At 40.9% G+C, this 24474-nt stretch overlaps 1 protein-coding gene across 1 annotated transcript; it reads right to left on the reverse strand.

The window, feature by feature from the left end:
- Positions 1–1445: 1445 nt before the first annotated feature.
- bbs2 (Bardet-Biedl syndrome 2) lies at positions 1446–19463 on the reverse strand. The gene is made up of 19 exons (XM_028586262.1): positions 19333–19463; positions 18933–19022; positions 18632–18766; positions 18050–18277; positions 15787–15912; positions 14583–14645; positions 13959–14036; positions 13570–13674; positions 12162–12248; positions 11868–12003; positions 10328–10467; positions 9263–9392; positions 7948–8119; positions 7694–7823; positions 7412–7531; positions 6045–6182; positions 4331–4443; positions 2541–2689; positions 1446–1568 (listed from the first exon to the last, which is right to left on the reverse strand). The coding sequence occupies exons 3-19, from the start codon at positions 18746–18748 to the stop codon at positions 1462–1464; spliced, it is 2139 nt and encodes a 712-aa protein (XP_028442063.1). The 5' UTR covers positions 18749–18766; positions 18933–19022; positions 19333–19463; the 3' UTR covers positions 1446–1461.
- Positions 19464–24474: the final 5011 nt, after the last annotated feature.

Genomic DNA, 24474 nt, shown 5'->3' on the forward strand with positions numbered 1-24474 from the left:
ATTGATGCATCAATGTGTTTATCTCTTTAATGTTGCAGCTGGTATAATGTATGTAAACTGCTGGGTACGTATCTAATAATAAATCATTATTTGTTGATTAGATTTTGTATTAATAACCTGAATGTGCAAAGTAACGTACCTCCAAATTGTACCTCAGTACAGTACTTAAGTAAATGTACTTAGTTACATTCCACCACTGGGAATAGTACAGATAAACTGACTAAATCAAACAAAAACCTGCAGAACTTTAAATTCTAGGAGACATCCAAAAGTTACCAAAAAATACCAAATAAGTACAAACTTCTTTTTTTTTTTTTTTTTTTTTTTAAACACAAGTTAATTTAATAATAGTTTCTGCCACAAGCGAAAAATGACATTTATAATCTCTGTGTACAATCTACAAAAGGTTAACAAGTTAAACGCACAGCAGTGCTCCTCTCCGTGACCACTCATTTAAAATTGTTTTCTTTGGCTACAAACGGCACACAAAACACACCACGACAGCTGGAAGCAGAGACGCGAGCCGTCACGCCAAACTATCGGGGTCACCAGTGATTCCTTGGTCTGTCTTGCTCCAGCTGTGCTCTCTCTAAACATCACTGTGTCCGGTGGATCAAACAGTCAGGGGGGCCCCATCCAGCAGATAGTCATTTTCTACAAACCCTCAAGTCTAGTGGGAACAGACAGTTTCTTTTCTGAAGTTTAAACATTTCTTAGACAGATGTGCACTGTCACCTGGAACAACTCTAGTACATTCTATGGACATAAGATTTAACTCTCTCTTTTAACTACTGATGCTTTTAGACAGTATATGTGAGCGTATAACTGAAGAAAAAAAAGACTCATTTTTCTTTTGCTTGAGTTTTAGACCGCAGCAATACATTAAACCAATCAGATTAATGGAAAAAAAAATGAATTTCTCTAAAGCATCACAGTACTTAAACTATCTTTGTTCCATTGCTTTTGAGAAACAGTTTTGGGGGAAGCATTCCACTCCCTCCTTTGGTCCAGCCGAACTCTCTAAAACGGTTGTGTCGTTCCTGCCTGCACTACACCAATTTTGACAAGTATCTAGCTACGCTTGCACTAAATCAAGCTCTTCCAACGGCCACAGAGATTAGACGGAGATGGATGACATTTTTACTAGTGCACTAAAAGCCTGTGGTCAGCATGTTATGTCTGTGAGCGAGCTGAATGTCAAGATTTCACATACAGTAAAAGTATTATGGAGCTGTTGCTAAATGTTGCTTCTTCCTAAATCGTGGAAAAAGATAGATTTAAGGCTGCAACAGCGGGTCCCTGGGTCGTGTAGTTCTCGTCCCATGGGGAAACATCCTTGCTGCTGCCATGCTCGACATAGATGAAGTTCCACATTATTACAGTACTGATCAGTTGTGCTTGTACTTTCAATCTATTTGTCCGTTCCTGCATCGTCATCTCCCCCCCACCCTCCTTCCAGCCTCAGGAGGACGCAGCACCAGCTCTCATGATCCGGAAGAGTGCGTTGACGTTATTGCTCTTGATGGCGTCTCGACAGGCAGATATAACTTGGCTTTTGGGCTTACCCACTGAAGAGGAGGAGGAACAGCGACAGACAGGTTAATATGATGAGACAAGACAGGTATGCAACACATAAAGGATGACACAAATGCTTTTTCGTGACAGATCTCTGCAGGGTAAATCCAGACAGCTAGCTAGACTATCTTTCCAATCTGAGTTTTCTGTTGCACGACTAAAACAACCTTTGAACGGGCACATTCCACCAAAATTAGTTCTTTCCCGAGGCTATTTTGCAGCAGCACCTGTGCTCTGTCCAGCGCTTAGCGCTGCCCAAGATGGTTGTGATTGGTAAAGAAATGGCAATTAAACCAGAGCACGTTTCTCTCCCATCCTGGGAATGCTGTGTGGACTAGCCAGACCCTCCTTCGCAGCACCGTAAAAGTGAAACCGTGTGCTGAGGGCCCTAGCAGGCTGAAGAAGGCTGTTTGTGCAGCTATGCGAGGATTGTTACTTTTAACATAAAATAGGCATCTAAATACCTTACTTCTTTTTTGATGTGGTCATGAGTGTTGTTCCCCTGCTAAGTCAAAACTCTGTTCATCCCTAATGCGCTACATGGTGTTTGCTTCCATAAGAAACAGAAAAACAGGCTTTCCAGTTGGTTAGCTAGAGTGAGCCATAGACAAGTACTCTGTAAAGCATTAGTAATCCCCCAACCACATCAGAGAAGCTTTGAATATTCACAATGTGTGCTAATAAGCTTTTGGAGGGGGTGAGATTTGTGATACCAGCAAATATTGCATTGTTGTCCAACGAATCTATTTATAATTGTATTGTGATAAAACTTGTGATTTACACCCCTAAAAGATACAGTAATGTACAATAACATTGATTGTCCCGGACATTCCCTGCCATGCACAGCCGCTCAGTCCAAAACAAAGGCTCGACTCCGCGCCTGTCAGCCCACATACAGTACTGTTGTTAAGGAATTGTGGTGAATTGTGTCACACTCACACACACTCACACACACACACTCTTACCTCGGAGTCTACCAGCCCGCTGTATGGCCTGGTTGACAGACTTGAGGCAGGCCAGCAGTGCATTGTGGTTGTTAGAGCGGATTTTATACTCGTTGACCAGATCCCTGTTTAGATCGTACAGCTCTCTGTAACGCTTCTTCATAGTTGTCCTAAAGAGGACAAGACAGAAACGGTTAGTTCGGTGAAATATATATACACTCATTTGCACTCATTTTAGAGAGGTGTTGATTCGGACGTGTGGACAGTTGGGAGGCTTGTGGTGAGGTTGAATTGTAAAAATTTATACCAAGAGGCATTTCTAATATTTTGTCCATTCCCGTTTATATCAGTGAGGGTACATTAAATATGAGAAACACTTTTCATCATAACACAGCACCACAAACTACAGCTTTGGATGTGGTTTTGACAAAAACTGAACTAATATAATAATTATAGCTTCATAAAGGCAGGGTTTTTCCTGGCACAGAATGGGCCTTTGGGGAGTGACTGGGCAGTAATGATCGGGCACAGTAAAGACAATGAGTTTTTGTTACCTTATTTGACAGAAATCTATGCATTTTGCTTTTATTTCTGACAATTTGATAAACAAAATGTATATTATGCTTGAGTAAATGAAACCCCAATCAACAAAACTAGTTAAAAAAAATTATATTAATATTTAAATAAATCACTCAGCCTGTACAGTTCCGGTACAGGCTGACTGTATGAAAAAACTGAGATTGGCTCTCATATTCAAGTTTATGTTCTGCTTGTGTTTGGTAAATTGCTCTTAAAACACATTTGGAGAGGATTTGAATTTTTTTTTTTTTTTCTCTCAATCCTTATCATTTTAGTGCTGGTTTCATTTTCCTAAACATTCCTCTATGCAGGAAAAACCTAGCCTGACAAGCCAGACCCACATCAAGATGTTGGGTCTGGGAACTCACCATTGGCAGGGCTCAATCTGAGGGGCGGGATAAACGGTTGTCTTTTAAATTCCCTCTGCACTCATAGCCAACCAGAGCAACGCTAGTTGGTAGATTAAACTTTTGCCGTATCCGGTTGGTAAAAACTCCGAACACATCTTCCTTTTTTAAGAATGACGTCAGTTAACTCCAAGTCTTCCAGAGTCTCGGCCAAAACAGATTCCAAAGACCGCTCGCTGTTCGCCAGCAGCAGCAGCCATCTTCTTTGTTTTCAAGTAGCAGGGAATTCACGCGGAACCGTCGCAACTCTGCCATCCTTATGTTAACCCCGCCCACCGACTCTATACACAACGTGATTGGCCTGACCAAAATTTGGTTTGTCCAGCTTGCAAGCCAACAGAGAGTTGCTAGACTGACCCTGGCTGCAAATTATATTTGCTGCCGCTAGGTTGCGTCTAGATTTCTAGGCTAGGAAAAACCCTAAAAGTTTGGATTTATTGCATTAGTTTCAGCTAAGGTTAGGTATAATTAATTGGCAACTTTTTATTTGTTCTTGGTGTTTTTGATACAATTGCTCTTTTGTTTCCAAAGTCACTAGTTAGAGTTATTGCAACGCAGCAGACATTTTGAATCGTCATAGTAACTTCAATGATGGCGTTTTCTTTTTGAGGCCTTTAAACAGATATGCACAATACCACGGCTCTGGAAGTGGCTGACCTTAATGACATGCGGTCATCAAAATTGTTATCAGTGTAAAGATGTCTGAAGAAAAGGTTCTACGACAGACAGATTAAATTATTGTCCGTGTGTTGCCTGTATATTTCACATATTGTAGTACTTCGCAAGGACTATAAATGTGACTGTATGCATAGTGTGGTTACTCACATCTCACCCATGAGGCGCGCATCCTCTGCTTGCACCAGCATGTTCCTGATGTAGTTGGAGTGGTCGGCCATGGCTGCAGTTAACTTCTGATGGACAGAGTGGAACTCATCCACCTAGCATACAGAAATGTAAGACTCAATATTAAACCACAGCAACAACAACTACATTCTCTCTCCTGACAAGGCAGAAGTCTTCTATTGGAGGTCTTCTAGCGGAGGTCTTTAAGTGGAAGCCTTTTAGCGGAGGTCTTCTAGCGGAAGCCTTTTAGCATAGGTCTTCTAGCAGAGGTCTTTTAGCTGAGTTCTTTTAGCAGAGGTCTTCTAGCAGAGGTCTTCTAGCGGAGGTCTTCTAGTGTAAAGCCGGTTACACACTGCCTGTGTGGCGTGAGCGTAGCGTTTCTGTTGCGTGTCAGCTGCGTGGATTTTTCTATGTCTTTACACACCAGAAATGTGTCTGACGCGGTGCTGCTGCTGCTAGCCTTGTCTGGACACATGTATGTTTCCCATTGATAAAATGAAATACCATGTTAAAACATAAATATATACTGATTTGATTACAGCAAAGACAACGTCGGCAGTATTGACGGCAAAATAGGCTACAGAATATTTCGTTCTGTATTGACAGGTGCAATATTAGAAAATCAATCGCATTTATATCAAAACCTAGAGACTTTCAAACATCAAAATGTAATTTATTAATATGTATTTGTGTCTAAACGAATATAAAACATCTAAACTATATAAACATCTTTTCCTATTCTATTTTGCCTGAAAACGCTTCCAACACACTTGCGTGTCGCGTGAAAAATAGGCATTGGTTCTATTTCTAGCAGGCACGCGTTTTCGGCGCGGCTCGAGCGCATCATGCAAGCAGTGTGTAAGCTCTAACCTGGTAACATGGGAGCCGAAATAAAAACTGACACGCCACGCAGCTGACACGCTCGCGCGACGCATCCAGTGTGTAACCGGCCTAAGTCTTCAAGCGGAAGTCTTATAGAGGAGGTCTTTTATCTGAGGTCTTTTATCAGAAGTCTTCTAGCGGAGGTCTTCTAGCGGAGGTCTTCTAGAGGAGGTCTTTCTAGCGGAGGTCTTCTAGAGGAGGTCTTCTAGCGGAGGTCTTCTAGAGGAGGTCTTTCTAGCGGAGGTCTTCTAGAGGAGGTCTTCTAGCGGAGGTCTTCTAGCTGAGCGGAGTTCTTTTTGATCGGAAGTCTTCTAGCGGAAGTCTTGAGTTACTGTGATCCTGCTCTCTGGAACAAGCTGCCTATTGACCTGAGCTCCATCACAATTGTGTCCACATTCAAAAGCAAACTCAAAACTTTACTATTCTCTCAGGCATTTAAATCATTACTGTGTGTTTGTGTGTGTGTGTTTTTGTTTAGTTTTTTGTAGATTGCCTTGTTGTGTTGATGATTATATGTGTTATGTATTCTTATTTTTGTTGTTTATACTTATATATTTTTTATTTTGTCTTTAACTATAAAGAACTTTAAATTTACATGGAATGAAAGGTGCTCATGTGTTCCCTGACTTCTCTCAGTCGGGACAAGCCTTTTACACAGGGTGCTGTTGAAGACATAATTGTAGTCATTATGTACATGTACAGGTCGATGTATATGTGACGATGGACAGAAGGTATTGTGTCTTGGAGTATTAATGGAATAAATGGAATTCAAATGTTTATGACCACAGAGGTTTCAATCTGATTAAAGCCAAACCTCAGTGAGTGTAGTGCGTAGCTCCTCAAAGTATCCGGGGAAGTCTGCTTCTGCTGACAAGTCCTCTATTGCCATGAAGGAGGCCAGTGATTGGACCAGATCTCCTGCCAGGTCGATGTCATCCGTTGTCAGAGTGATCTGATTGGGCAAATTAAAGATTAATTCACCATATGATTATAGCTGATTTAGGAGCTATTGTCTCTTGGTGCAAATTAACATCAATGTATTTGCTCACTCTTGGTAAGGTAAAGTACAGATTATTTACACAGTCACAGTTTCCCTTTATGAGCACAAAAGAAACACAGTATTCACAATCCTACTACTAGACAAGTTGATGCAAGACAAGTTTGGCGCTGCGTGTGGTATGATAAATGAAATTCATTACTCCTGACTCAGAGGTTTGTCTAAAAATGGGCCAAAATGGTAGAGTTAAACTGATGGTAATGATCGAATCAAAGATTGTTATTCAAAAAAAATCTTCAAAAAGATTGTTATTATTGCTAAATAAACAACAAGTCCCGTTGATTTCATTGGTATTCGCAAGTGCACAGTCACTTTGTGTTTAAGGGCCCTATCTTGCACCCAGGGCAGAGCAGCGTAAAGCCTGACGCAAGTGTCTTTGCTAGTTTAAGACCGACGCAGTTGTCAGTTCCCCATCCAGCACCCGCATCGTTTAAATAGCAAATGCACCTCCGCCCATCTGTGCGCCCATGGGCGTGCTGGTCTTACAGGGAGGTGTGTTCAGGTGCATTCTTGCTATCTTGAGGCAGCGGGAAGTGATCGTGCCATTGACCAACAAAAACCTGGTCTAAAGTCAATAGCGCAGCATTTCATTGTTATTTTAACAGCAAATTAGTCAAATGTGCCTAGGCTTATGCACAGAGCGCTCACACTATACTTGTTACACACAGGGAAGCGCGGCAGCACACAAACATGCAAAAGATAAAATAAAAATATTACAGTGCAAATCCGCCATCATAATAGCAAATCACCAAGGTACAAACGCGCCTGGCTTTTAAAGGGAATGGGAGATGACACTCTGAACACACCTATGAATTAATGAAGACACTAAGTACGATCCTTTTGAACCATGCGCACGGCGCACGGACCCTTTTTTCCGCCGTCAGCAAGCAAAAGTGGATTTGGACAGGCCCTAAACGCACCTGCGCCATGCGCTTCACGCCGTGCGCTTAGATCGTTAAAATAGGGCCCTCCATGTTTGTGTTGAGTTGTAAAGCTCCAGCACTTGGAGTTTGATGCTCTTGGTAATGTAAAGTTAAAGCTGGCAGAAGTGTAACATCAAAAAACCAACGATTCTGAGTTAAGCTTATAGCTAAACACATAATTGTTGTTGTGTGTGTTTGTACCTGTCCACTGCTGGCCATACTGATGGACAACAGTCCCCCTCCTCTTAGTGAATTCATAGTAATGTCAGGACTGTCTACTCCTTCTGGAAGCAGGAAGTTCTGATTCAGCCACATCGCCACCTACACACACACACGCATGTAAACAAGTCCAAACATTAAATATTAAATTCATATAGGTTTTAATTGGCAAATATATAGCCGCGTGAGCATGCTGTGGGACTGATCAGAATCATGCTGTCCCGGTTGTCCTCTGTCTTCCTGAGAGACACGCTGCCAGCCTACCCGCTGTGGTCGGTCATTGATGCTGAATGTGACCCTTCCAGTGGGTGGAGCAGCCGAGGAGTCCACCGTGATGTCATACATGGAGAAACGAGGCAGCTGACGAGTGATTTCAAACACGTGGAATTGGGTGCTGGAGCGGACAAAAAGAATTGAAGTGCAGAGAAAACAAAATAGAGGTGTTAATCACGTGGGAAGAAAACAAATACAAGTAGTACCAGACAGCACGCATCGCATCACTCGCTCACACATCCTACCTAGTTTTCCCTCCAACAAAGGCTTTGATGTGCAGATCTACTGGTATATCTTTTGGGGGGACAATGGGGACTCGGACACAGCCCGACAGGTTCTGGGCGCTGGGGTGGACAACGTGACTCTCCCCCTCAAAAATCCCCTCTGCGAAGATGAGCACCGCACGGATAATGGTTTCTGGAGGGGATAAAGGAGAGATTTAGGGACTTGGCTTAGTATTTACTCAGTCTGTGAAATGCTTGAAAAAAAAAAAGGGACAGTTCACCCCAAAACCAAAGACACATATTTCTCCTCATACCTGTAGTGCTGAACATCAGGGACAAAAACCACCTAAGCCATATTGTAAAGGTGGCTGGCCATATGACAGGTATCCCACTGTCCCCCTTGATGGGTATCTTTGACCAGCAAGTACTCTGCAAGCCCCTGGTCGATATTAGACTGCACAAACATCCGTTAATGTTTAAATGTCACGCTGTCCCGAGCACGAGCCTCTCGTCTATGAGTACGCTTCCCTCCGTGCAGTGATTACGGTTGGCGGGTGTAGTTCAGTAGAAAGAAAATAGTTCCTACAACCAGATCTGTGGATTATCTTTAGTACCTGGGTCATGATTTCTAGAAAGAGACATTGCTGTTGAGTTTAAAAAAAAAAGTTTTTTAAGCAAGCCGAGTGCCATCTAGTTCCATTATCAAACTATTTAACTCCTCCCTCTGAGTGTTAGACGCTTAGTGTCAAAACTGATCCCACAGCACATATCTCCACATCTCAATATTCTTGGACAATTATGTACAATAATTACTTGGTGCAATAATTTATCAGCTACATGTGCAAAATGTGTTATTTATTCACTGCTGCTAATTATTATTCACACTATACTTATTAATGTTTGTACTGTACTTTATGTTGACACTGCACTACAGATAGAATACAGATACAGATAGACTACAGATATTCTACAGATAGAATAGAATTTGTACAATCCATAAGAAACAATATTTTTAACCTAATCTTACTTGTAACCTAATCCCACTTTAATTCTACTTAACGTTTTTATTTATTTCTTACTGTAGCAATGTTACTCTAAACACTTACTGACTTTCTCTTTTCTTACTCTATCTTTTTGCCTAACTAAATCATTTCCCTGAGGGGATCAATAAAGTATTCGGATTCTGATATATTGGCAGACATCTTTACGGCCGATATCTCCAACACTGGGCAACAACAAATAAATCCAGATTGATATATAGCACTACAGGTAAGAGGAAAATATGTGTTTTTTTTATTTTGGGGTAAACTCCCTTTAAGTGCTAAAAACACTCTACCATTTGGTGTTGAAATGCTGAGCTCTACATGAGCCTTCTGAGCCTCCGTAGCAGGTCTCACTGACAGCGCCGTCTGGAGCTGAGTGTTTGCTGGTATGACACCCATCCCACTGTTTGTCTCTGACACACCCTGAAACAATAGCACAGTTTGTGTGGATGTTAGCATACAATAATATGCAGACCAGTGTCAATTAAGCATCCTGTGTTTGTCTATAGAGTCTGCTTTCTCTGAAACAAACAGGGATGCGGCCAAAATGTGACGAGGATAAAATGAAAAAGGGAGAGAAAAAAAAATTTAAAAGGGATTTTGCTCAGCAAACATGATTGCAATGCATTCTGTGTTATTTTCAGAAATCTCAAGTTCAAAATTGAGAATCTGAGCTGACGGTAGCACTCAAGAAAAGAGCCCAGAGGTCATCAAAGTCAGTAAGATGAACAATAATCTGAAAAAATGATCTGCTATAATTTTTTTAAATATCTTGTCAAGAACCAAAAGGTAAAAAGGAAAATCTACATATCTCCATATAACTTTTTTTGAATCAATTGATCTATCTTTGAATATATCATGGATGGATGATATTAAGAAATGACCAAATACTACATCACGTTTGTACTATCTGTACTTCAGTATATTGTTGATAAAAAAAAAAAAAATGATTGAATAAATATATATGTACTATACTAGGGGTATTGAAATGTAAAAATTGCATCGATGCATCGCGATGCGGACCTGGACAATTCTGCATCGATGCAGTGACAGACCATAATCGATTATTGCCTACTGATGTTACTTGTCGATTTTCCGGTGGATGATTTTTTTTTTGTTTTTGCCTTTTGTCTGTTATCTGCTGTGTTCAGACTCCGCTACATTCAGGAAATGTCCTTTTTCAAGAGAAGATACAATAAGAGGGGAGTTCATATATATCTGACTGCTTGAATTAGTTGATGAAAACAATTGTGTAGCAATATATATTAATATGGAGGATTTGATTTGAATCATTGACAGGATAATCGTAATCGAATCGAATTGTGAGACCAGTGAAGATTCACACCCTTAATACGTACCTTGGCATTCTCTTCATAGTTGCGTAGCTCCAGCAGCAGATTCTGTCTGCGCTGGCTGAGCTCTCTGATCAGGTCCTGTTCAGCACTGGAGTCCATCAGATTCCCTTTAAGGTCTTTACTGGCTGGCAGGTAACCTCGGACTACAAGATACACACATTTACAACACTGATGACATTCCTGAAACCAAGCTTACCTGGTCAGTTCTCACAAATAATGTTCAGCACGTTTACATGTCATGTCTGAATTAAGCTCAAGGTGCAGTACAGCTGAGGCGGACAGGAATAGGGCTGGGCATCGTTTTGATTTCTACAATTCTTTTTTTTTTTTTTTAGAGGGGGTTCCCTTTATTTGATAGTGAAAGTGGATAGACATGAAAGGGGAAGAGAGATGGGGGATGACACGCAGCAAAGGGCCGCAGGTCAGATTCAAACCCGGGCCACTGCAGGACTCAGCCAACATGGGGCGAACGCTCTTACTGGGTGAACTAGAGGCCGCCCCCAGATTTCTACAATTCTGATTCCAATTTTGATCCTTCCTTTCGAATCCGATTCTTATCTTTTCTCAATTCCGGTTCTTTGAGGGGTGGAGATGAAACTGGTCACATGCTTATTTCACAGATAAGGGGAACATCTTACTTTGATTCAATGGTGATTTTCCGGTTTACCGGGCTTTTTCAACGTAAAATAAAGCCACACTTTAGAGTGACGCTTACCGTGCCCCATGGCTGCAACACAACAAGCGCCTGGAAGTACAGTGGGCGCTATTGAAACCAAAACTCGTGTGTGTTAAATTTGGAACTGATAATCGGATTTGTTTTCCAAACAATTCCAATAAAAACGGTTCCAAGTTAGAATGGGTTCTCGATGCCCAATCCTAGGCAGGAATGTGGTCGTTATATTATTTGACGTAGCTTCACATGAACTGAAGTACTCAGGAAGTGGAAATGTTCAGAAAATCACAAATGCACCGCAAATAAAATTCAATAAATCTCCATTGTGACAGTCCTCTCAGCCTTAAAAAAAAAAAGTATGTGAACATGCACACACGTACACACACACACACACACACACACACACACACACACACACACACACACACACACACACACACACACACACACACACACACACACACACACACACACACACACACACACACAGTATTCAGATCCTTTACTTAAGTAAAAGTACTAATGCCACACTGTAAAAAAACTGTTCGCAAGTAAAAGTCCTGCATAAGTATGTATCATCAGGAAAATGTAGTTAAAGTACAAAAGTAAAAGTACTCAATGCAGAAAAATCCTCACATTTTAGAAACTGGAAACAATCAAACCAGTTCTGTCTATCAACTTAGTGTTTAATGGTGTAATCATATCAGATTTACTTGTAGGCCTATATGTTGTTGGGTAATTTAATTCATAATAAAATATTGTATTTTATAAACTGTGTGTTTTGTGTGCAAAGAAACATAATTTCTCATTATTTGTGAAATTAATTAGTTACTAAAGCTGCAACATTAATGCAGTGCACAAACAACATACCCTCTCCCTCTATGGAGGTGCAGATAAGTTGATTTTGTCCATCCAACCTGTAGTCTCCTTCCACCACTCCGGCCACAGACGAGGAGAAATTGTCTTTGAAAATGACCTCGCCTGTTCGGTCGCTACGAGCATCAATCTGAAATTAAAAAGGGGAATGTAAATCAAACACTGAGGGCCAGCTAGAGATACTGTAGAAATGAATGACTTGTGTTCAAAAAAATCTAATTCTAAATCACATTTCAGAGGTGTGAGTGCTTGTTTCTAAACGCCAGGCCTGCTAGGTTGTGTGCTGACCTTTCCATTGGACCAGCCAGTGATAAGCTCCACCACCCCATCAGCGTTCAGGTCAAAGGCATGGATGCTCATTGCATGATTCTTAGACTGATGTGGGAGAGAGACATTACAAATTTAAAGGTGTTTTAGTAAATGGCTCAAACAGGCTCAAATGGTTAAGGACATGGAGCAAGACATGGGACAGTTTGCATGATTATAGACCAAGAAGAGGGGTACAGACATGGTACAGAACTAAGGCTACATTTACATTGCTACGTTTTGATTTAAAAAAGAATATCTATTGCTACATTTACACCTCACATTCACACTGCTCTGGCGTTTCAGAGCCTCTAAAACGGAAAAATATGAAAACACTTCTGACACGTTTTGGTTTGGAATCAGCAGGGTTGTGTTGCAATCTCAACGGCCGCAATCGGAGACCTCCGACACTGACGCCAAAGTTTCGCCACCTGATTTTAAACCTCTAGTGTTATCATGGCAACTATCAGCAACCGGCGGAGTAAACATGCTGCCTCCTGTTCACCCCGGCACGCGCATGCCCAGTATACGAGAATGTTGATGAGATATGCAGTTTGGGCGTTAGTTTAAAACGGAGATTAGTTCTTCTACTAGAGCTAAAAACACTTGTGCGGCTCAAAATTCCACGTAAAAACCAAACCGCTCTTCACAGGTTAATTAAATGATCAGGCTACTAGTTTCATTGAATTTGGTTGATTTATAAAATTTTATAGCATTTGAAAAAAAATATTAAAGAACATTGAAAAAAGTGACAAAAATGTCAGAAAAAAAGCTTCAAAAACGTGGGAAAAAAACATTTTAAAAAGCAGAAAAATCAACAAAAATGTTGAAAAAGTGACAAAAAAAATTGGAAAAAAAGTGACAAAAACGTCTGCAAAAGTGACAAAAGTGTCGAAAAAGACGGAAAAAATGTTTTAATTTTAAATTTTGACCCAGAAAAAACAAAAAAGCTGCATGGTCCACGGGGACGACAACACAAGGGTTAATAAGTAAACAAAGGTATTGCGGACACCGTAAACACAGTGTAGCTGGCCCACCGACCTCCAAAAGGAGACAGCCCTGAAACAAAACCTTCCCTTATCATGCAGCTTCCTAGACACATTGGTTATTAGAGACTGGCCCGATAGCGCCAAAGTACAAACGCACCTGGCTTTTAAAGGGAATGGGAGATGACACTGATTGGTTTATTGCATGTTACGCCCAAAACACACCTATGAATTAATGAAGTAAGTACTAAGTACAACCCTTTTGAACCACGCGCCCAGCGAAAGGACAGTTTTTTCCACCGTCAAACTAGAGTGGATTTGGACATGGCCTAAACACACCTGCGCCATGCGCTTCAGCTTAGATCGTTAAAATAGGGCTGTTTCTGGAAATAACACCACAGTACCTTAATCCTCCAGTAGCGGGCAGTGCGGTCATAAACTCCCACGGTGCCATTGGCAAGGGCGTAGCCAAACCTGCTGTCGTGCATATGGCACAGTGATGTTACCGTCTGTATGGAGAGGGGGGCGGGGGGAACACTTGTCAAAAATATTACTTTGCTACAGCACAAAACAGATAAGAGAATAAACAAGATACAACCAGTAACAGTGCAATGATGGTATTATTGTGGGACTGTCCCCTGTGCAAAACATTGTCTAAGGCTTTTGAAAAACTATGTTTCTCTGAAATCAACAAGCTTTTATTTATTTATTTATTTATATATATATATATATATATATATATATATATATATATATATATATATATATATATATACACTTTACATCCATTTACCTCATTTTCAGTCATCTCAGACACAAGCTCATCCTCTTTGAATACCCTGATGTCAAAGTCCTCCGATCCTACCAGGAGCTGTAAACACAAAACACGATAGCTGATTAAACGGTTTTGAATCAACAAATTATCAAAAGGAATGGGGTGGGGGGAAATAATCGGAAACCGTATGTATTGTGATCATTATTATTATTTTTTTTTTAACCAATGATTCTCCTAAATATTTTCTGTTTACAGTACAGTTCCACTGAAGGCGACTACATCGTATCCTTTTTCCAGCAAAACAGACGGAAATCACTGACTGGCTGACATGATGTTCTTTCTTTTTAGAAAACAATTCGTTTTTAGAAATGTCTCATGATAAGTGTATTATTGAATTTTTTTTTTGTTAAAGAAGGAAAAGTAAATTACAATACTCAATACTATCGAATCGCAATACTTCTAAAATCTCAATGAATGAAAATCGCAATACAAATGGAATACATGTATCGTAAAAAGAATCGAATCAGGACAAAAGAATATTGTCCCAGCCCTACTATTAATATGAATTCAAACCTTTTTTTCGAAAGTAGAGAGAGCTATAGAAAACAGGCGAGAGATAGGAGGAAGACAGTCTGGACTTACCTCATTTTTCCCATCTCCGGTGAAGTCACAGAGCACCAGAGATCTGACATTATCACCAGTTACCTAACAACAAGACACTTCATGAACACATTAATCTAGTTGATTTAGCCAAGGAGTTATTAATCTTGACAGGGAGTGAAAATAATCGCATTGACAAAAATTGCATTCACTTGTCTACTTGTTTAAAATGAATAGGCCTTATCAAATAAATTGGGCAAATTGAGCTTGTCCAACAGGTGGCTGAAAAATGGTTGAATATTTAGAAATTTAACAAATGAAAATGTGCTGTTAAACGGGCGCTATGCAGTTTTGGCAATTTCTTCGCTGTTTTCACTTTAGCTTTTTGCTCGCAGGTTTCTCTATAGAGCTCCCCCTACAGCTTCGGAATAGATATTTGGCAACGCTGTCGTAAAAACTCGTTGGCGACTCTCCCTCCCTCCCATCTTCTCCCTCTGGTCATGTGCATTGGTTTTCAAAGAAGCCGGCGAACGCACAGAGCCATGTCCACTGACTAACATTATTCTTTTTTCCTACAATGGCCTTAGAACGTTGTCGGAGCACAAGCAACTTGCGTTTGCCAACATCAAGCTGACAAGAAACTCTGTGGCGGATAAAGTTTCTGATCAAAGATGCTTACAAGTGCAACAGCAAGAACGCCAGGTCAGCATAGGATTTGCAGGCTCCTGTTTGTCTCGGTTCTCGCCATTCTGAAAACGCATGTCCGATGTTTACTCGTGTCTGACTCCTCGCTCGGTCAGTCTGCCGATTCCTCTTTCTCTGTTCCTCCGACAATGCTTTCCTAGCTTTTCTTTTTTTTTTTTTTTTTTGCCGGCTCAGCCATGACAATATGTGTGAAAAACTCCATTGCTACCTTGTTCTTATAGCTAGCCGGTTCCTGTATGTATGCAGTGCCGTAAAGCAATTTGTTACATCGCGAGACCTGATATCACGGTGTCACGCGATACTTCTTGATGCTGGTTAGGGGGAAGTGAGACGGCCACCATTCAAACCCGAAAAAAGTCACATAACCATTCCAATGACTCCAAAGCTGTTCAGTTGAGCTAAATTAAGCTGAAAAAAATTGCATAGTTCCCCTTTAACAATGAAATGAGTTGTGCGCTATACTACTATTCAATGAAACCACTTTCTTGAATGTAAGGCGGTCATGTATTCTGTTACTAAAATGTTGCCTTGCTGTTCTTACTGTCCAGAAGTGGTCATTGCCCTCAAAGTCAAAGCCTTGTAAGGCGCAGTTCCCTCCAATGATGGCGAGAGGATTCGGGATGTCCCCGAGTTTTCCTAACACAATTGCATTGGCCCCATCCGTCACCTACACCCAAGACAAGAAAGGGAAAACAAAGTCCTTTAAGATGAAATACTGTAAAATATGTTTTCACTCCAGTCGAGATGTCTATTTGTCAGCAAAATCACTCAAAAAGTCACACATAGATACAGCTCTGTGTCAGCGCCGGAGTATAGTCTGGCTGCACCACCGATCTATTCTGGGATAAGGGGGGGAAAAAAAGCTCTCTGGCTATTTTTTATTTCTTTAAACCAATCACAACCGTCCTGGGTGGTGCTAAGCCCCGGATGCAGCAATGGTGGCTTTGCAAAAGAAGATGGCGGAGATAGTGAAAGGGAGGGACATGCGGCATATGAGAGACGCACCGGATGTCAGGCTTTATCGCAGCAATGTACATCCGTTGAGCCTGACTACATTGTAGATTAACCCCTAAATGCAAACATTCCTACTTACTCTGGTCTTTGGCGACGCAGATTAATACAATCATTAAAATCATGTCGCTTATATCGTACACTTTTGGGAACAAATTATTAACTAAAGCAAACACACACAAAATATTTTGCCATTTACGAAGATTTTACAATGATTTTTAGAGGTCATGGATGGACAGATGTGAGAGTTCCTCAGCCGAAGCTGCTCCATTTTCTACGACAAACCAATGAGTTTTAGTACATCTATCAGCTTTTGGAAATCGTGCCATCTATTTCCTTTTTTCACCAACAATGGCCACAACAGCTGAAGGCCTTGGTTTTCCAGGTAAGCGCAACACTTGGGAGATCTTCTGGCTTCCTGAGTTAGAAATTTACCCAGGAAAACAACTTGCGCATTTACTGTATAGCAGCAAGGTCGAGGCTAACTTCTCCTGGGACTGGTACTTGGACAGTATTTTGACTGTCCCATTCAAAGCTAATCTGAGCTAGCCTCCTCATTCTCATGGTCCAGATCTGCTTTTAAATGATTGGATTCATAAATGGCACAAAAACTAATTCCTCATCGTCAGTAGCTTCAGGTACATCTTCATTTCCAGAGCAGCGGTCATAAAAAACCTCCTATACCAAAGAAAATACTGCACTAAACCTGACACCCAGGTAGGGCTGGGTACCGAATTCAATACCTTTTAGGCACCTTTTTTTTGCCTCTGAAGTATCGAGTATCAAAAAATGCCCAATTCAAATACCTAAGGAGTGAATCTCATCAGCGTCAGTGAGCCAATAAGCATGCTTCTACCTAGATCTAATGATGCTTGTGATTGGCTGTAGAGACAAGCAGGAAAAACTCTACATTACACAGAGACAAGGCTCACGTAGTAGGAGCTGAAATATAAATAAGAAGATGTGTGCTGTAATGTCTTAATTTCCTTTGTTTTATAAAATTGGTATCGAAAAAAAGTATCGCTTAGGAACCGGTAAGGAAGTCATGGTATTGGTATCGTTACTGATATCAAAATGTTTTTAACAATACCCAGCCCTACACCCAGATGCTGCACCATCATGTTACTGTGACAGAAAGCTAATATAACAATAAAAAGCGTTACAATGGTTATTGACATTTTGACACCTGAACAGTGTAAAAAACAAATAGTATGAGGAATACTAAGGGAGTTAACTGCAACCCTCCACTCAGGGGCGTGGCCATAATTTCCGAAGGGAGGTGGACGTATTGTTCAAGAGGAGGATTTTTATTGAAAGATCCACTCCCATTTGTCTCTCCAAATCACAGATTCCAACTAGCCTCCATTTCATTTATGATTGATGGAAACATTTCCATTAACCGTTCCATTCTGTTTTACTGCTTTAGTGTAGGGGGGTATGTAGACATTTTTTACCGTAAAAGCCCAAAATTGGTGGCCTCTGGCACATTCTAATGACACTATTCCATCATATACACTGATCTTTATTATTGCATATTTAAATGAATGTTCCTCCTTATAATTTTTGTATATATTTTTAATATGGCCAATATCTATATGAGTCTATCAATCAACTGACGCAACCTGAGTAACGTACACACTCGCCTACTAATGGCGCGTTCAAATCAACTCAGACGTGTTATAAGTGTGGGGGACAGAGGGCACACACATGGAAAGTGCGGGGAACACGTCCCCTGCGTACCCCGTGCCCGCCACACCCCCTTGCCTCCACTCATTCTCCTCAGTCCCACTCACCTCTCTGTAGAATATATCAGCATTGTCATGGACATCATAGGCCAGCAGGTTGGTCTGGGATCCCACCAACAGCGTGTCCCCAGTGGTGTTTGGTCCCAGCGTTCCTGCCGTCAGACAAGTGACTGCCTGGTTGATGTTGAGGAGTGAGATGTCAGAGTCTTGTGTGCTCTGGCTCAGTCGGTGGGCCACAGGTTTCTGACCACGGGCATGAGGGTTATGGATAAAAACCTTATGAAGAGAAAAAGAGAATTCAGGGCATGAGGTGACAACATATAAAGTATTAAAAGTAAGAAAGGTATTCGATAATAATCAAGTGCTGTAATGAGTGCATGAGAAGTTGTGGGGAAGTACTGTAAAGTGAAGGAGTGCAGAAATTATGTGTAAATTAAAGTCCTGAATATGGTCACTCTCTTCCCACAATGTTTCAACAAGGCCACAAAAACAACATGGGATTTGTAGATAAATACCTGAGAAAATAAAGGAAGGATGAATGATCATGTACTCAGACAGCAACCATGCTATGCGGTCTACTTTTTGCACCTTAAGAATTCTCCAAAGTTATATTGGAACAATTTCCCTCACCTTTCCAGCCTGTGTGGCTGCAGTAAGGCATGGGTGGACTCCATCAAATTTCCCAACAGTCACCATGCGAGGGTTAATCTTGTGGTTCAGCTTCAGTGTGAATATAGGGACCAACATGGTGCCTACTGTATATCCCTAATCAGACAAGAGTAGAAAGAAGGAAGCACTTTATTATTTCAGTTCTTTACGGATAGTCATTTTGGGAAATTGAGCACATGAGCAAAATAGTTTTCCACGAAAAACGCATAGGAACAAGTGACAATGCGTGATTTTGTTACACTAATGTAATTACAGGCTTTACCTCAGACAGTCAGAAGATAGTGCTGTTGCCTAGCAACAACGACTGGCAAGCTAAAGCTTTTCATCTGGCTAATCTCCCCGTCGTCGTTTGCTGTAAAAAAAAAAAGAAAAAGAAAGCCAATAACACAGCAAAAATACACCACGCATGACTCTTTAACTAATTTTAACCCTGTTTCAAACGTTCAAGTACAATATGAATCCTTCAAAGGAAATACAATCGTCTATATTTGCCTTTATTGTCTTGCAAGCCTAATGTTACGGTAACTAACTTAACATAGCTATCGCTAGTTAGATAACGTTAACATCGCTGGCTTGAATGTTCCCAGAAACAACGACTGACAGTAAAACAAATGAGTTCACATTTTTGGGAAACCCGTACCAAGTTGTGCAAACAATCTTACCTGGCCCCCTCCTCAGCTGTAAATATTGGAATATGGTTAAATTGAGCTAACCAGCTAATGAGCTAGCTAGCTAGCTGGTTGGCACGACAGGATTCCCTGCCAACAACTACTTCCTGTCTGCTGTTTTCAGAATAAAATATTCTGGTTAAGTTTCTGCAGAGCATTGATGGCATGTAGCCTAATTTATGTGTTATTTAATTTAAGCGTAGGGTTATTAGTAGCATAGGTCTACATTTACTCTAGTGCTGTACTTAAGTGCAATATTTGAAGCACTTGTATATTACTTTCTTGTTGCTATATACTGTATGCTACCTCTATTCCATGTCATCTAAAAGAGTAAAATGCTGTAGCCTACTTTTTACCCAACTGCATGTATTTAACAACTACAACTAACAACTTTTCAGATCTAGATTTAACATGTCAATCCAATCATTTGTTTGTAAAATATGATGCGTTGTGATAGATTGGACTACCATCTAACAGCAAATTTTAACTACTTTATATAATGTTAGACTAACATTATATAAAGTAGTTCAAATTAGCTCCTTCTTGACAACATTAATGGCGTCCTCCACTGATCCCTTTCTAGTTGTGGCACTCAGACAGATTTGAGAAAGATCAAAATCGGATCCTACATTTCACATAATGCAACATTTTAACTGGCTTCAAAACCAACACCTCCCATCTGTCATAGGCCTACTGACTTTTCTCTCAAGCCCAAACCAAGATAACCTTGTTATGTGTGGGTTATTTTTATTTTATTTGTTTCAAACATTGGAAAGCTACCATCAGTGGCAGTGCCACAGAAGACATATGCCTATTTTTACAAGCTGAGTGGTAGGCCTACTTCTTGTGATGGGTAAAAGGAATTTCATGTTCAAAATCGGGGCAGTGCCACATACACATGTGCTGCTAGCATGTTGTTAAAGGTCCCATGGCATGAAAATTTCACTTTATGAGGTTTTTTAACATTAATATGAGTTCCCCCAGCCTGCCTATGGTCCCCCAGTGGTTTGAAATGGCGATAGGTGTAAACTGAGCCCTGGGTATCCTGCTCTGCCTTGACATGTGTCTGTAGCGATTGAGCCAGTCCCACAATGAGCTTTCCTAAGGAAAGCTCATCGTGGGACTGGCTCTAGTGGCTGTAATTCTGCACCAAGGCTGAATTTCAGGGGACCACTAAGGCCTATATAAAAGCATCCAAAGAGCACCATGTCATGGGACCTTTAATGCATCAATAATAACATAATGATTACTTTTACACTTCATTAATTTTTCTGCAAGTAGCCTACCTCTGTACTTTCACTGAATAATGGAGTATCGTTAGTGTGTAATCATTTCTACTTTTAGATGAAATAGCTATACTTCTCCCTCCACTGGAGGGAGCTATAGTAAAAGGAATCAGCCTAACCAGTCCAAAGTTCCTGAGGCAAAATCCCCTTAATTTTCATGTTGGCTGACAGCCAAAATTTGGAGCACCTCCAAGGCATTGATTAGCATGAAATGCCTAGTTTTTATTCTCTACAGCTCTGATTGAGTCTATGGCTTCTTCTTCATAGCTACGGATGAGGCTCATCATAGGTTGAGCCATCCACGAACAGGCGGAGAAAAAAAAATTGAAATCATTAAACGTGATTATATAAACCAATACTACTATCATAAAAATATCCAAGAGACACATGTTTTTTTCCTCAAACTTTATTAAAGTCTCAAGTTTATAAAATCAAAGGCCCAAATGAACTACAGATAGAGGAGTGGGATGTAGAAAGGGGTATAGGGTGTATAAAAACTGCAGTAGACCACAACACCATGAGTGAGTCAGGAGAAGGAAGGAAAAGAGGAGGAGGAGAGAGACAGTGAGGATAAATTCCATATGAATAAATCCCAGATGAGCTCTATATACAATATCTGTGGTCAAAGGTCACAAACAATGGACATACTGTGCATTATAGGCAGTTGCAGCGTGTGACAAGTAGTCTGCTGTCAGGAATCAATTGCAAAAGCTGGCATTTATGTGCAAACTATACAGTAGTCTAGACTTGCAGCAGAGGTTGATTTCAGATACCCAATGCAGCATCAAAGAAGAAGCACATCACTGCAAGAGAATGTTGTGAAGAGCTCAGATGACAAGTGCTGAATGGGATGTACGACGTGGTGCAGCAGAGGGACCTCTTTGGCCAGATAAGATATGAGTCTTCAAGCTGCCACATCACCAGTGAAGAATTTAACTGCAGGTCTGGAAAGAACAGGACAGGATATTTAAGACCTCTTGCGCCTCCTGTCCTGGGTTCAAATCCCACTGGGGTTCAAAGTTACAAGAGCCAGGTCATACACATACAACTTCTACAAGCCAAAACAGAGTGTGTTACTGTGAACTCACTGGCCTAATGTGGCAATCAAGTGTGTGGTTTCTGAAATGTTCACTTTAACTAGATCCCATCACAAGCCACAACGCCAAATCTGGCCAGGGACGTAAAGTGTGTGTGACCCATCTTTGAACTCGGCATTCATTTTGATCTCAACTACACAACTATAAAGTTTCAAACATATGAACACCTGGAAAAGTATCTCAAAACTGCTTCTGAGGTGGTTCTGGGCTTGTCTGTACTGAACCTCCCTGCATGAGATGTAATGCTTGTCTACAACAGACAAACGCAGATATTAACATTTTCACATACAATGACAATAAAGTATCTTGAATCTTGAAAAAGAAAACACACAACTTTAAAGCAGTGGTGTAAGGTATTTACAGTGCAAGCAGGGACTGCCAGATCTGCGATTTTCAAGCGGAATTGGGCTACTTTTGAAATGTTGCCATGGGTTAAATGTTTTTGTCCGCTAGTTGGGTAGACAAGACACACACACACACACACACACACACACACACACACACACACACACACACACACACACACACACACACACACACACACACACACACACACACACACACACACACACAAATGACGTGCCCCTACAGCCCAGCACTGGCGCCTGCCTCTCTAGCGAAGGCTGCTAACTAGTAAGGAGTTTACAACTAGCGGGCTAACAATGAAGGATAACAGAGTTAAAACAAAAGTAAAAAGTAGGCTACAAAACAACAGGTTAGTTCGTGCGTCAATAAATTGCTCTACATGTTCGGCAAAATTGCTTTACATGCTGAAACACTGAACATTTATGTTACTTAGATAGTAGATATTACAAAACATTTGGCAGTTATATGTAGAAGAGCTTGGAATGATGAAGAGCTTGGAAGGAATCATCTCTCACACGCTCTCTCAGTCTATACAGAATAAAATGGACCCATACCAGTTTGTGTACAAACAACAGCGCGGCACTAATACTGGCTGTTGCTACCATAGACATATATTACTGTATGTATCTGGTTGCTACCCTCATGCAAACATCTGGATGCATCAACAATAAAACCATGTGCCATAGTGCTTTCCATAGACTTCTCTTCTGCATTCTGCATCAACACGATACAGCCTGACATACTGCTCCCTAAAATGCATCAGATGGAGATAGACCCAAATCTCATCCATTGGTACTGCTCCTTTCTCATCAACAGGCAACAGCTGGTTTTGGGTCAACAACACCTACTTCCCCCTAGTTACTGGCAACAAGCTGCGGCGCTCCACGAGGCTGTGTCAGCTCACCACTGTTATTGACCCTTTACGCCGATGACTGTGTTAACAGTATGCCTAACCATTACATCATCAAATTCTCTAATGATACGGCACTGGTAGCGCTGATAAAGGAGGGGGAGGAGCCAGACCTTTACCTGGACAGTGTGAACAAAATGGTTCAGTGGTGTGACCATAATGCTCTCATAATCAATACTCTCAAAACAGAGGAGATCATCTTCGGAGCCACACAAGACACCTCCATTGTTCCAGTCACAGTTCACAACCAACCCATAAAGCAAACATCATCATTCAAATATCTGTGGGGGGGTGCACATAGACAGTGCATTGTCCTGGACCCACCATGGTGATTTCAACTGCAATAAGGTACAATGGAGGATTTACTTTTTAAGGAGACTCAGGTCATTTGGAGCCAGTAAGGAAATTCTACATCTATGCTTCTGCTCCACCATCCAAAGTGTCCTGCAGTATGGAGGCTCAGTCTGGTACATTGGCCTTTCAGTCCAGCTAAAAAAAAACATGATATCACGGCTTCTTGGCATCTGCTCCAAGGTGGTGGGTCATTCCTTCCTCAAGAGCTGCACTAAACGTACCCACAGACTGGTGGGGAAAATCACCATGGACCCTTCTCATGTTTTACATGACGAATACCAACTTCTGCCAAAAAAGGAGCGCAAGGGGGTTGACAAGACTAGACTAGAATTGACACGGGAAAACCTAAAAATAGAAACTTGTAGTGCTACCTAAAAGGGGATAAGGACAAGCTGATTAACATTTCAAACAAAGTGTGTGTGTGTGTGTGTGTGTGTGTGTGTGTGTGTGTGATGTAAAGGTGTGTTATTAAAATGTTATATTAAATGTTTTTTTATGTTTGGGTTTTTTATGTAACTACTGATTGTTGGAGCACACGACGCAAGAACATTTTCTGTGTGAACAGACAATATTATTCATATTATTTCTTATCTTATAGTAATGCTGTGGACTTTTAAAGCAGTGTTCAAATTCTGGTTTTGGGCTGGTTTTGATTGGCCATTGTGCTGGTTTTGTCATGCAGACCTGGCAACCCTGAGTGCAAGCTATTATGCCGGGCCCTAAAGCGCATTCTAGTTACTAGTTATGAAACACACACGCTGTCTCTCTTAAGACAGAAAGAAGTAACACACACACACACGCATATTATGTATTATATATAATAATAATTTTATTTGATATAGCACCTTTTACAGACAGAGTCACAAAGTGCTTCACACAAAAGACATTTGATTAAAATACAATAGGATCCAAAACAGAAAATAAACAAGCAAAAACAAATACTATTCCAATGAAGATTAAAAGACAAAAAAAAACAAATTACAAACATAACACAAAAGTATGTCTTCATCTGCTTTCTAAAAGCATCAACCGAGGCTGCAGAATGTAAGTTACTAGGAAGGGCGTTCCACAGAGTCGGAGCTACCACTTCAAAGGAACGGTCACCTTTAGTTTTCACGAGTGC

The sequence above is a fragment of the Perca flavescens genome, chromosome 8 (assembly GCF_004354835.1).
Source record: "Perca flavescens isolate YP-PL-M2 chromosome 8, PFLA_1.0, whole genome shotgun sequence".
Lineage (NCBI taxonomy): Eukaryota > Metazoa > Chordata > Actinopteri > Perciformes > Percidae > Perca > Perca flavescens.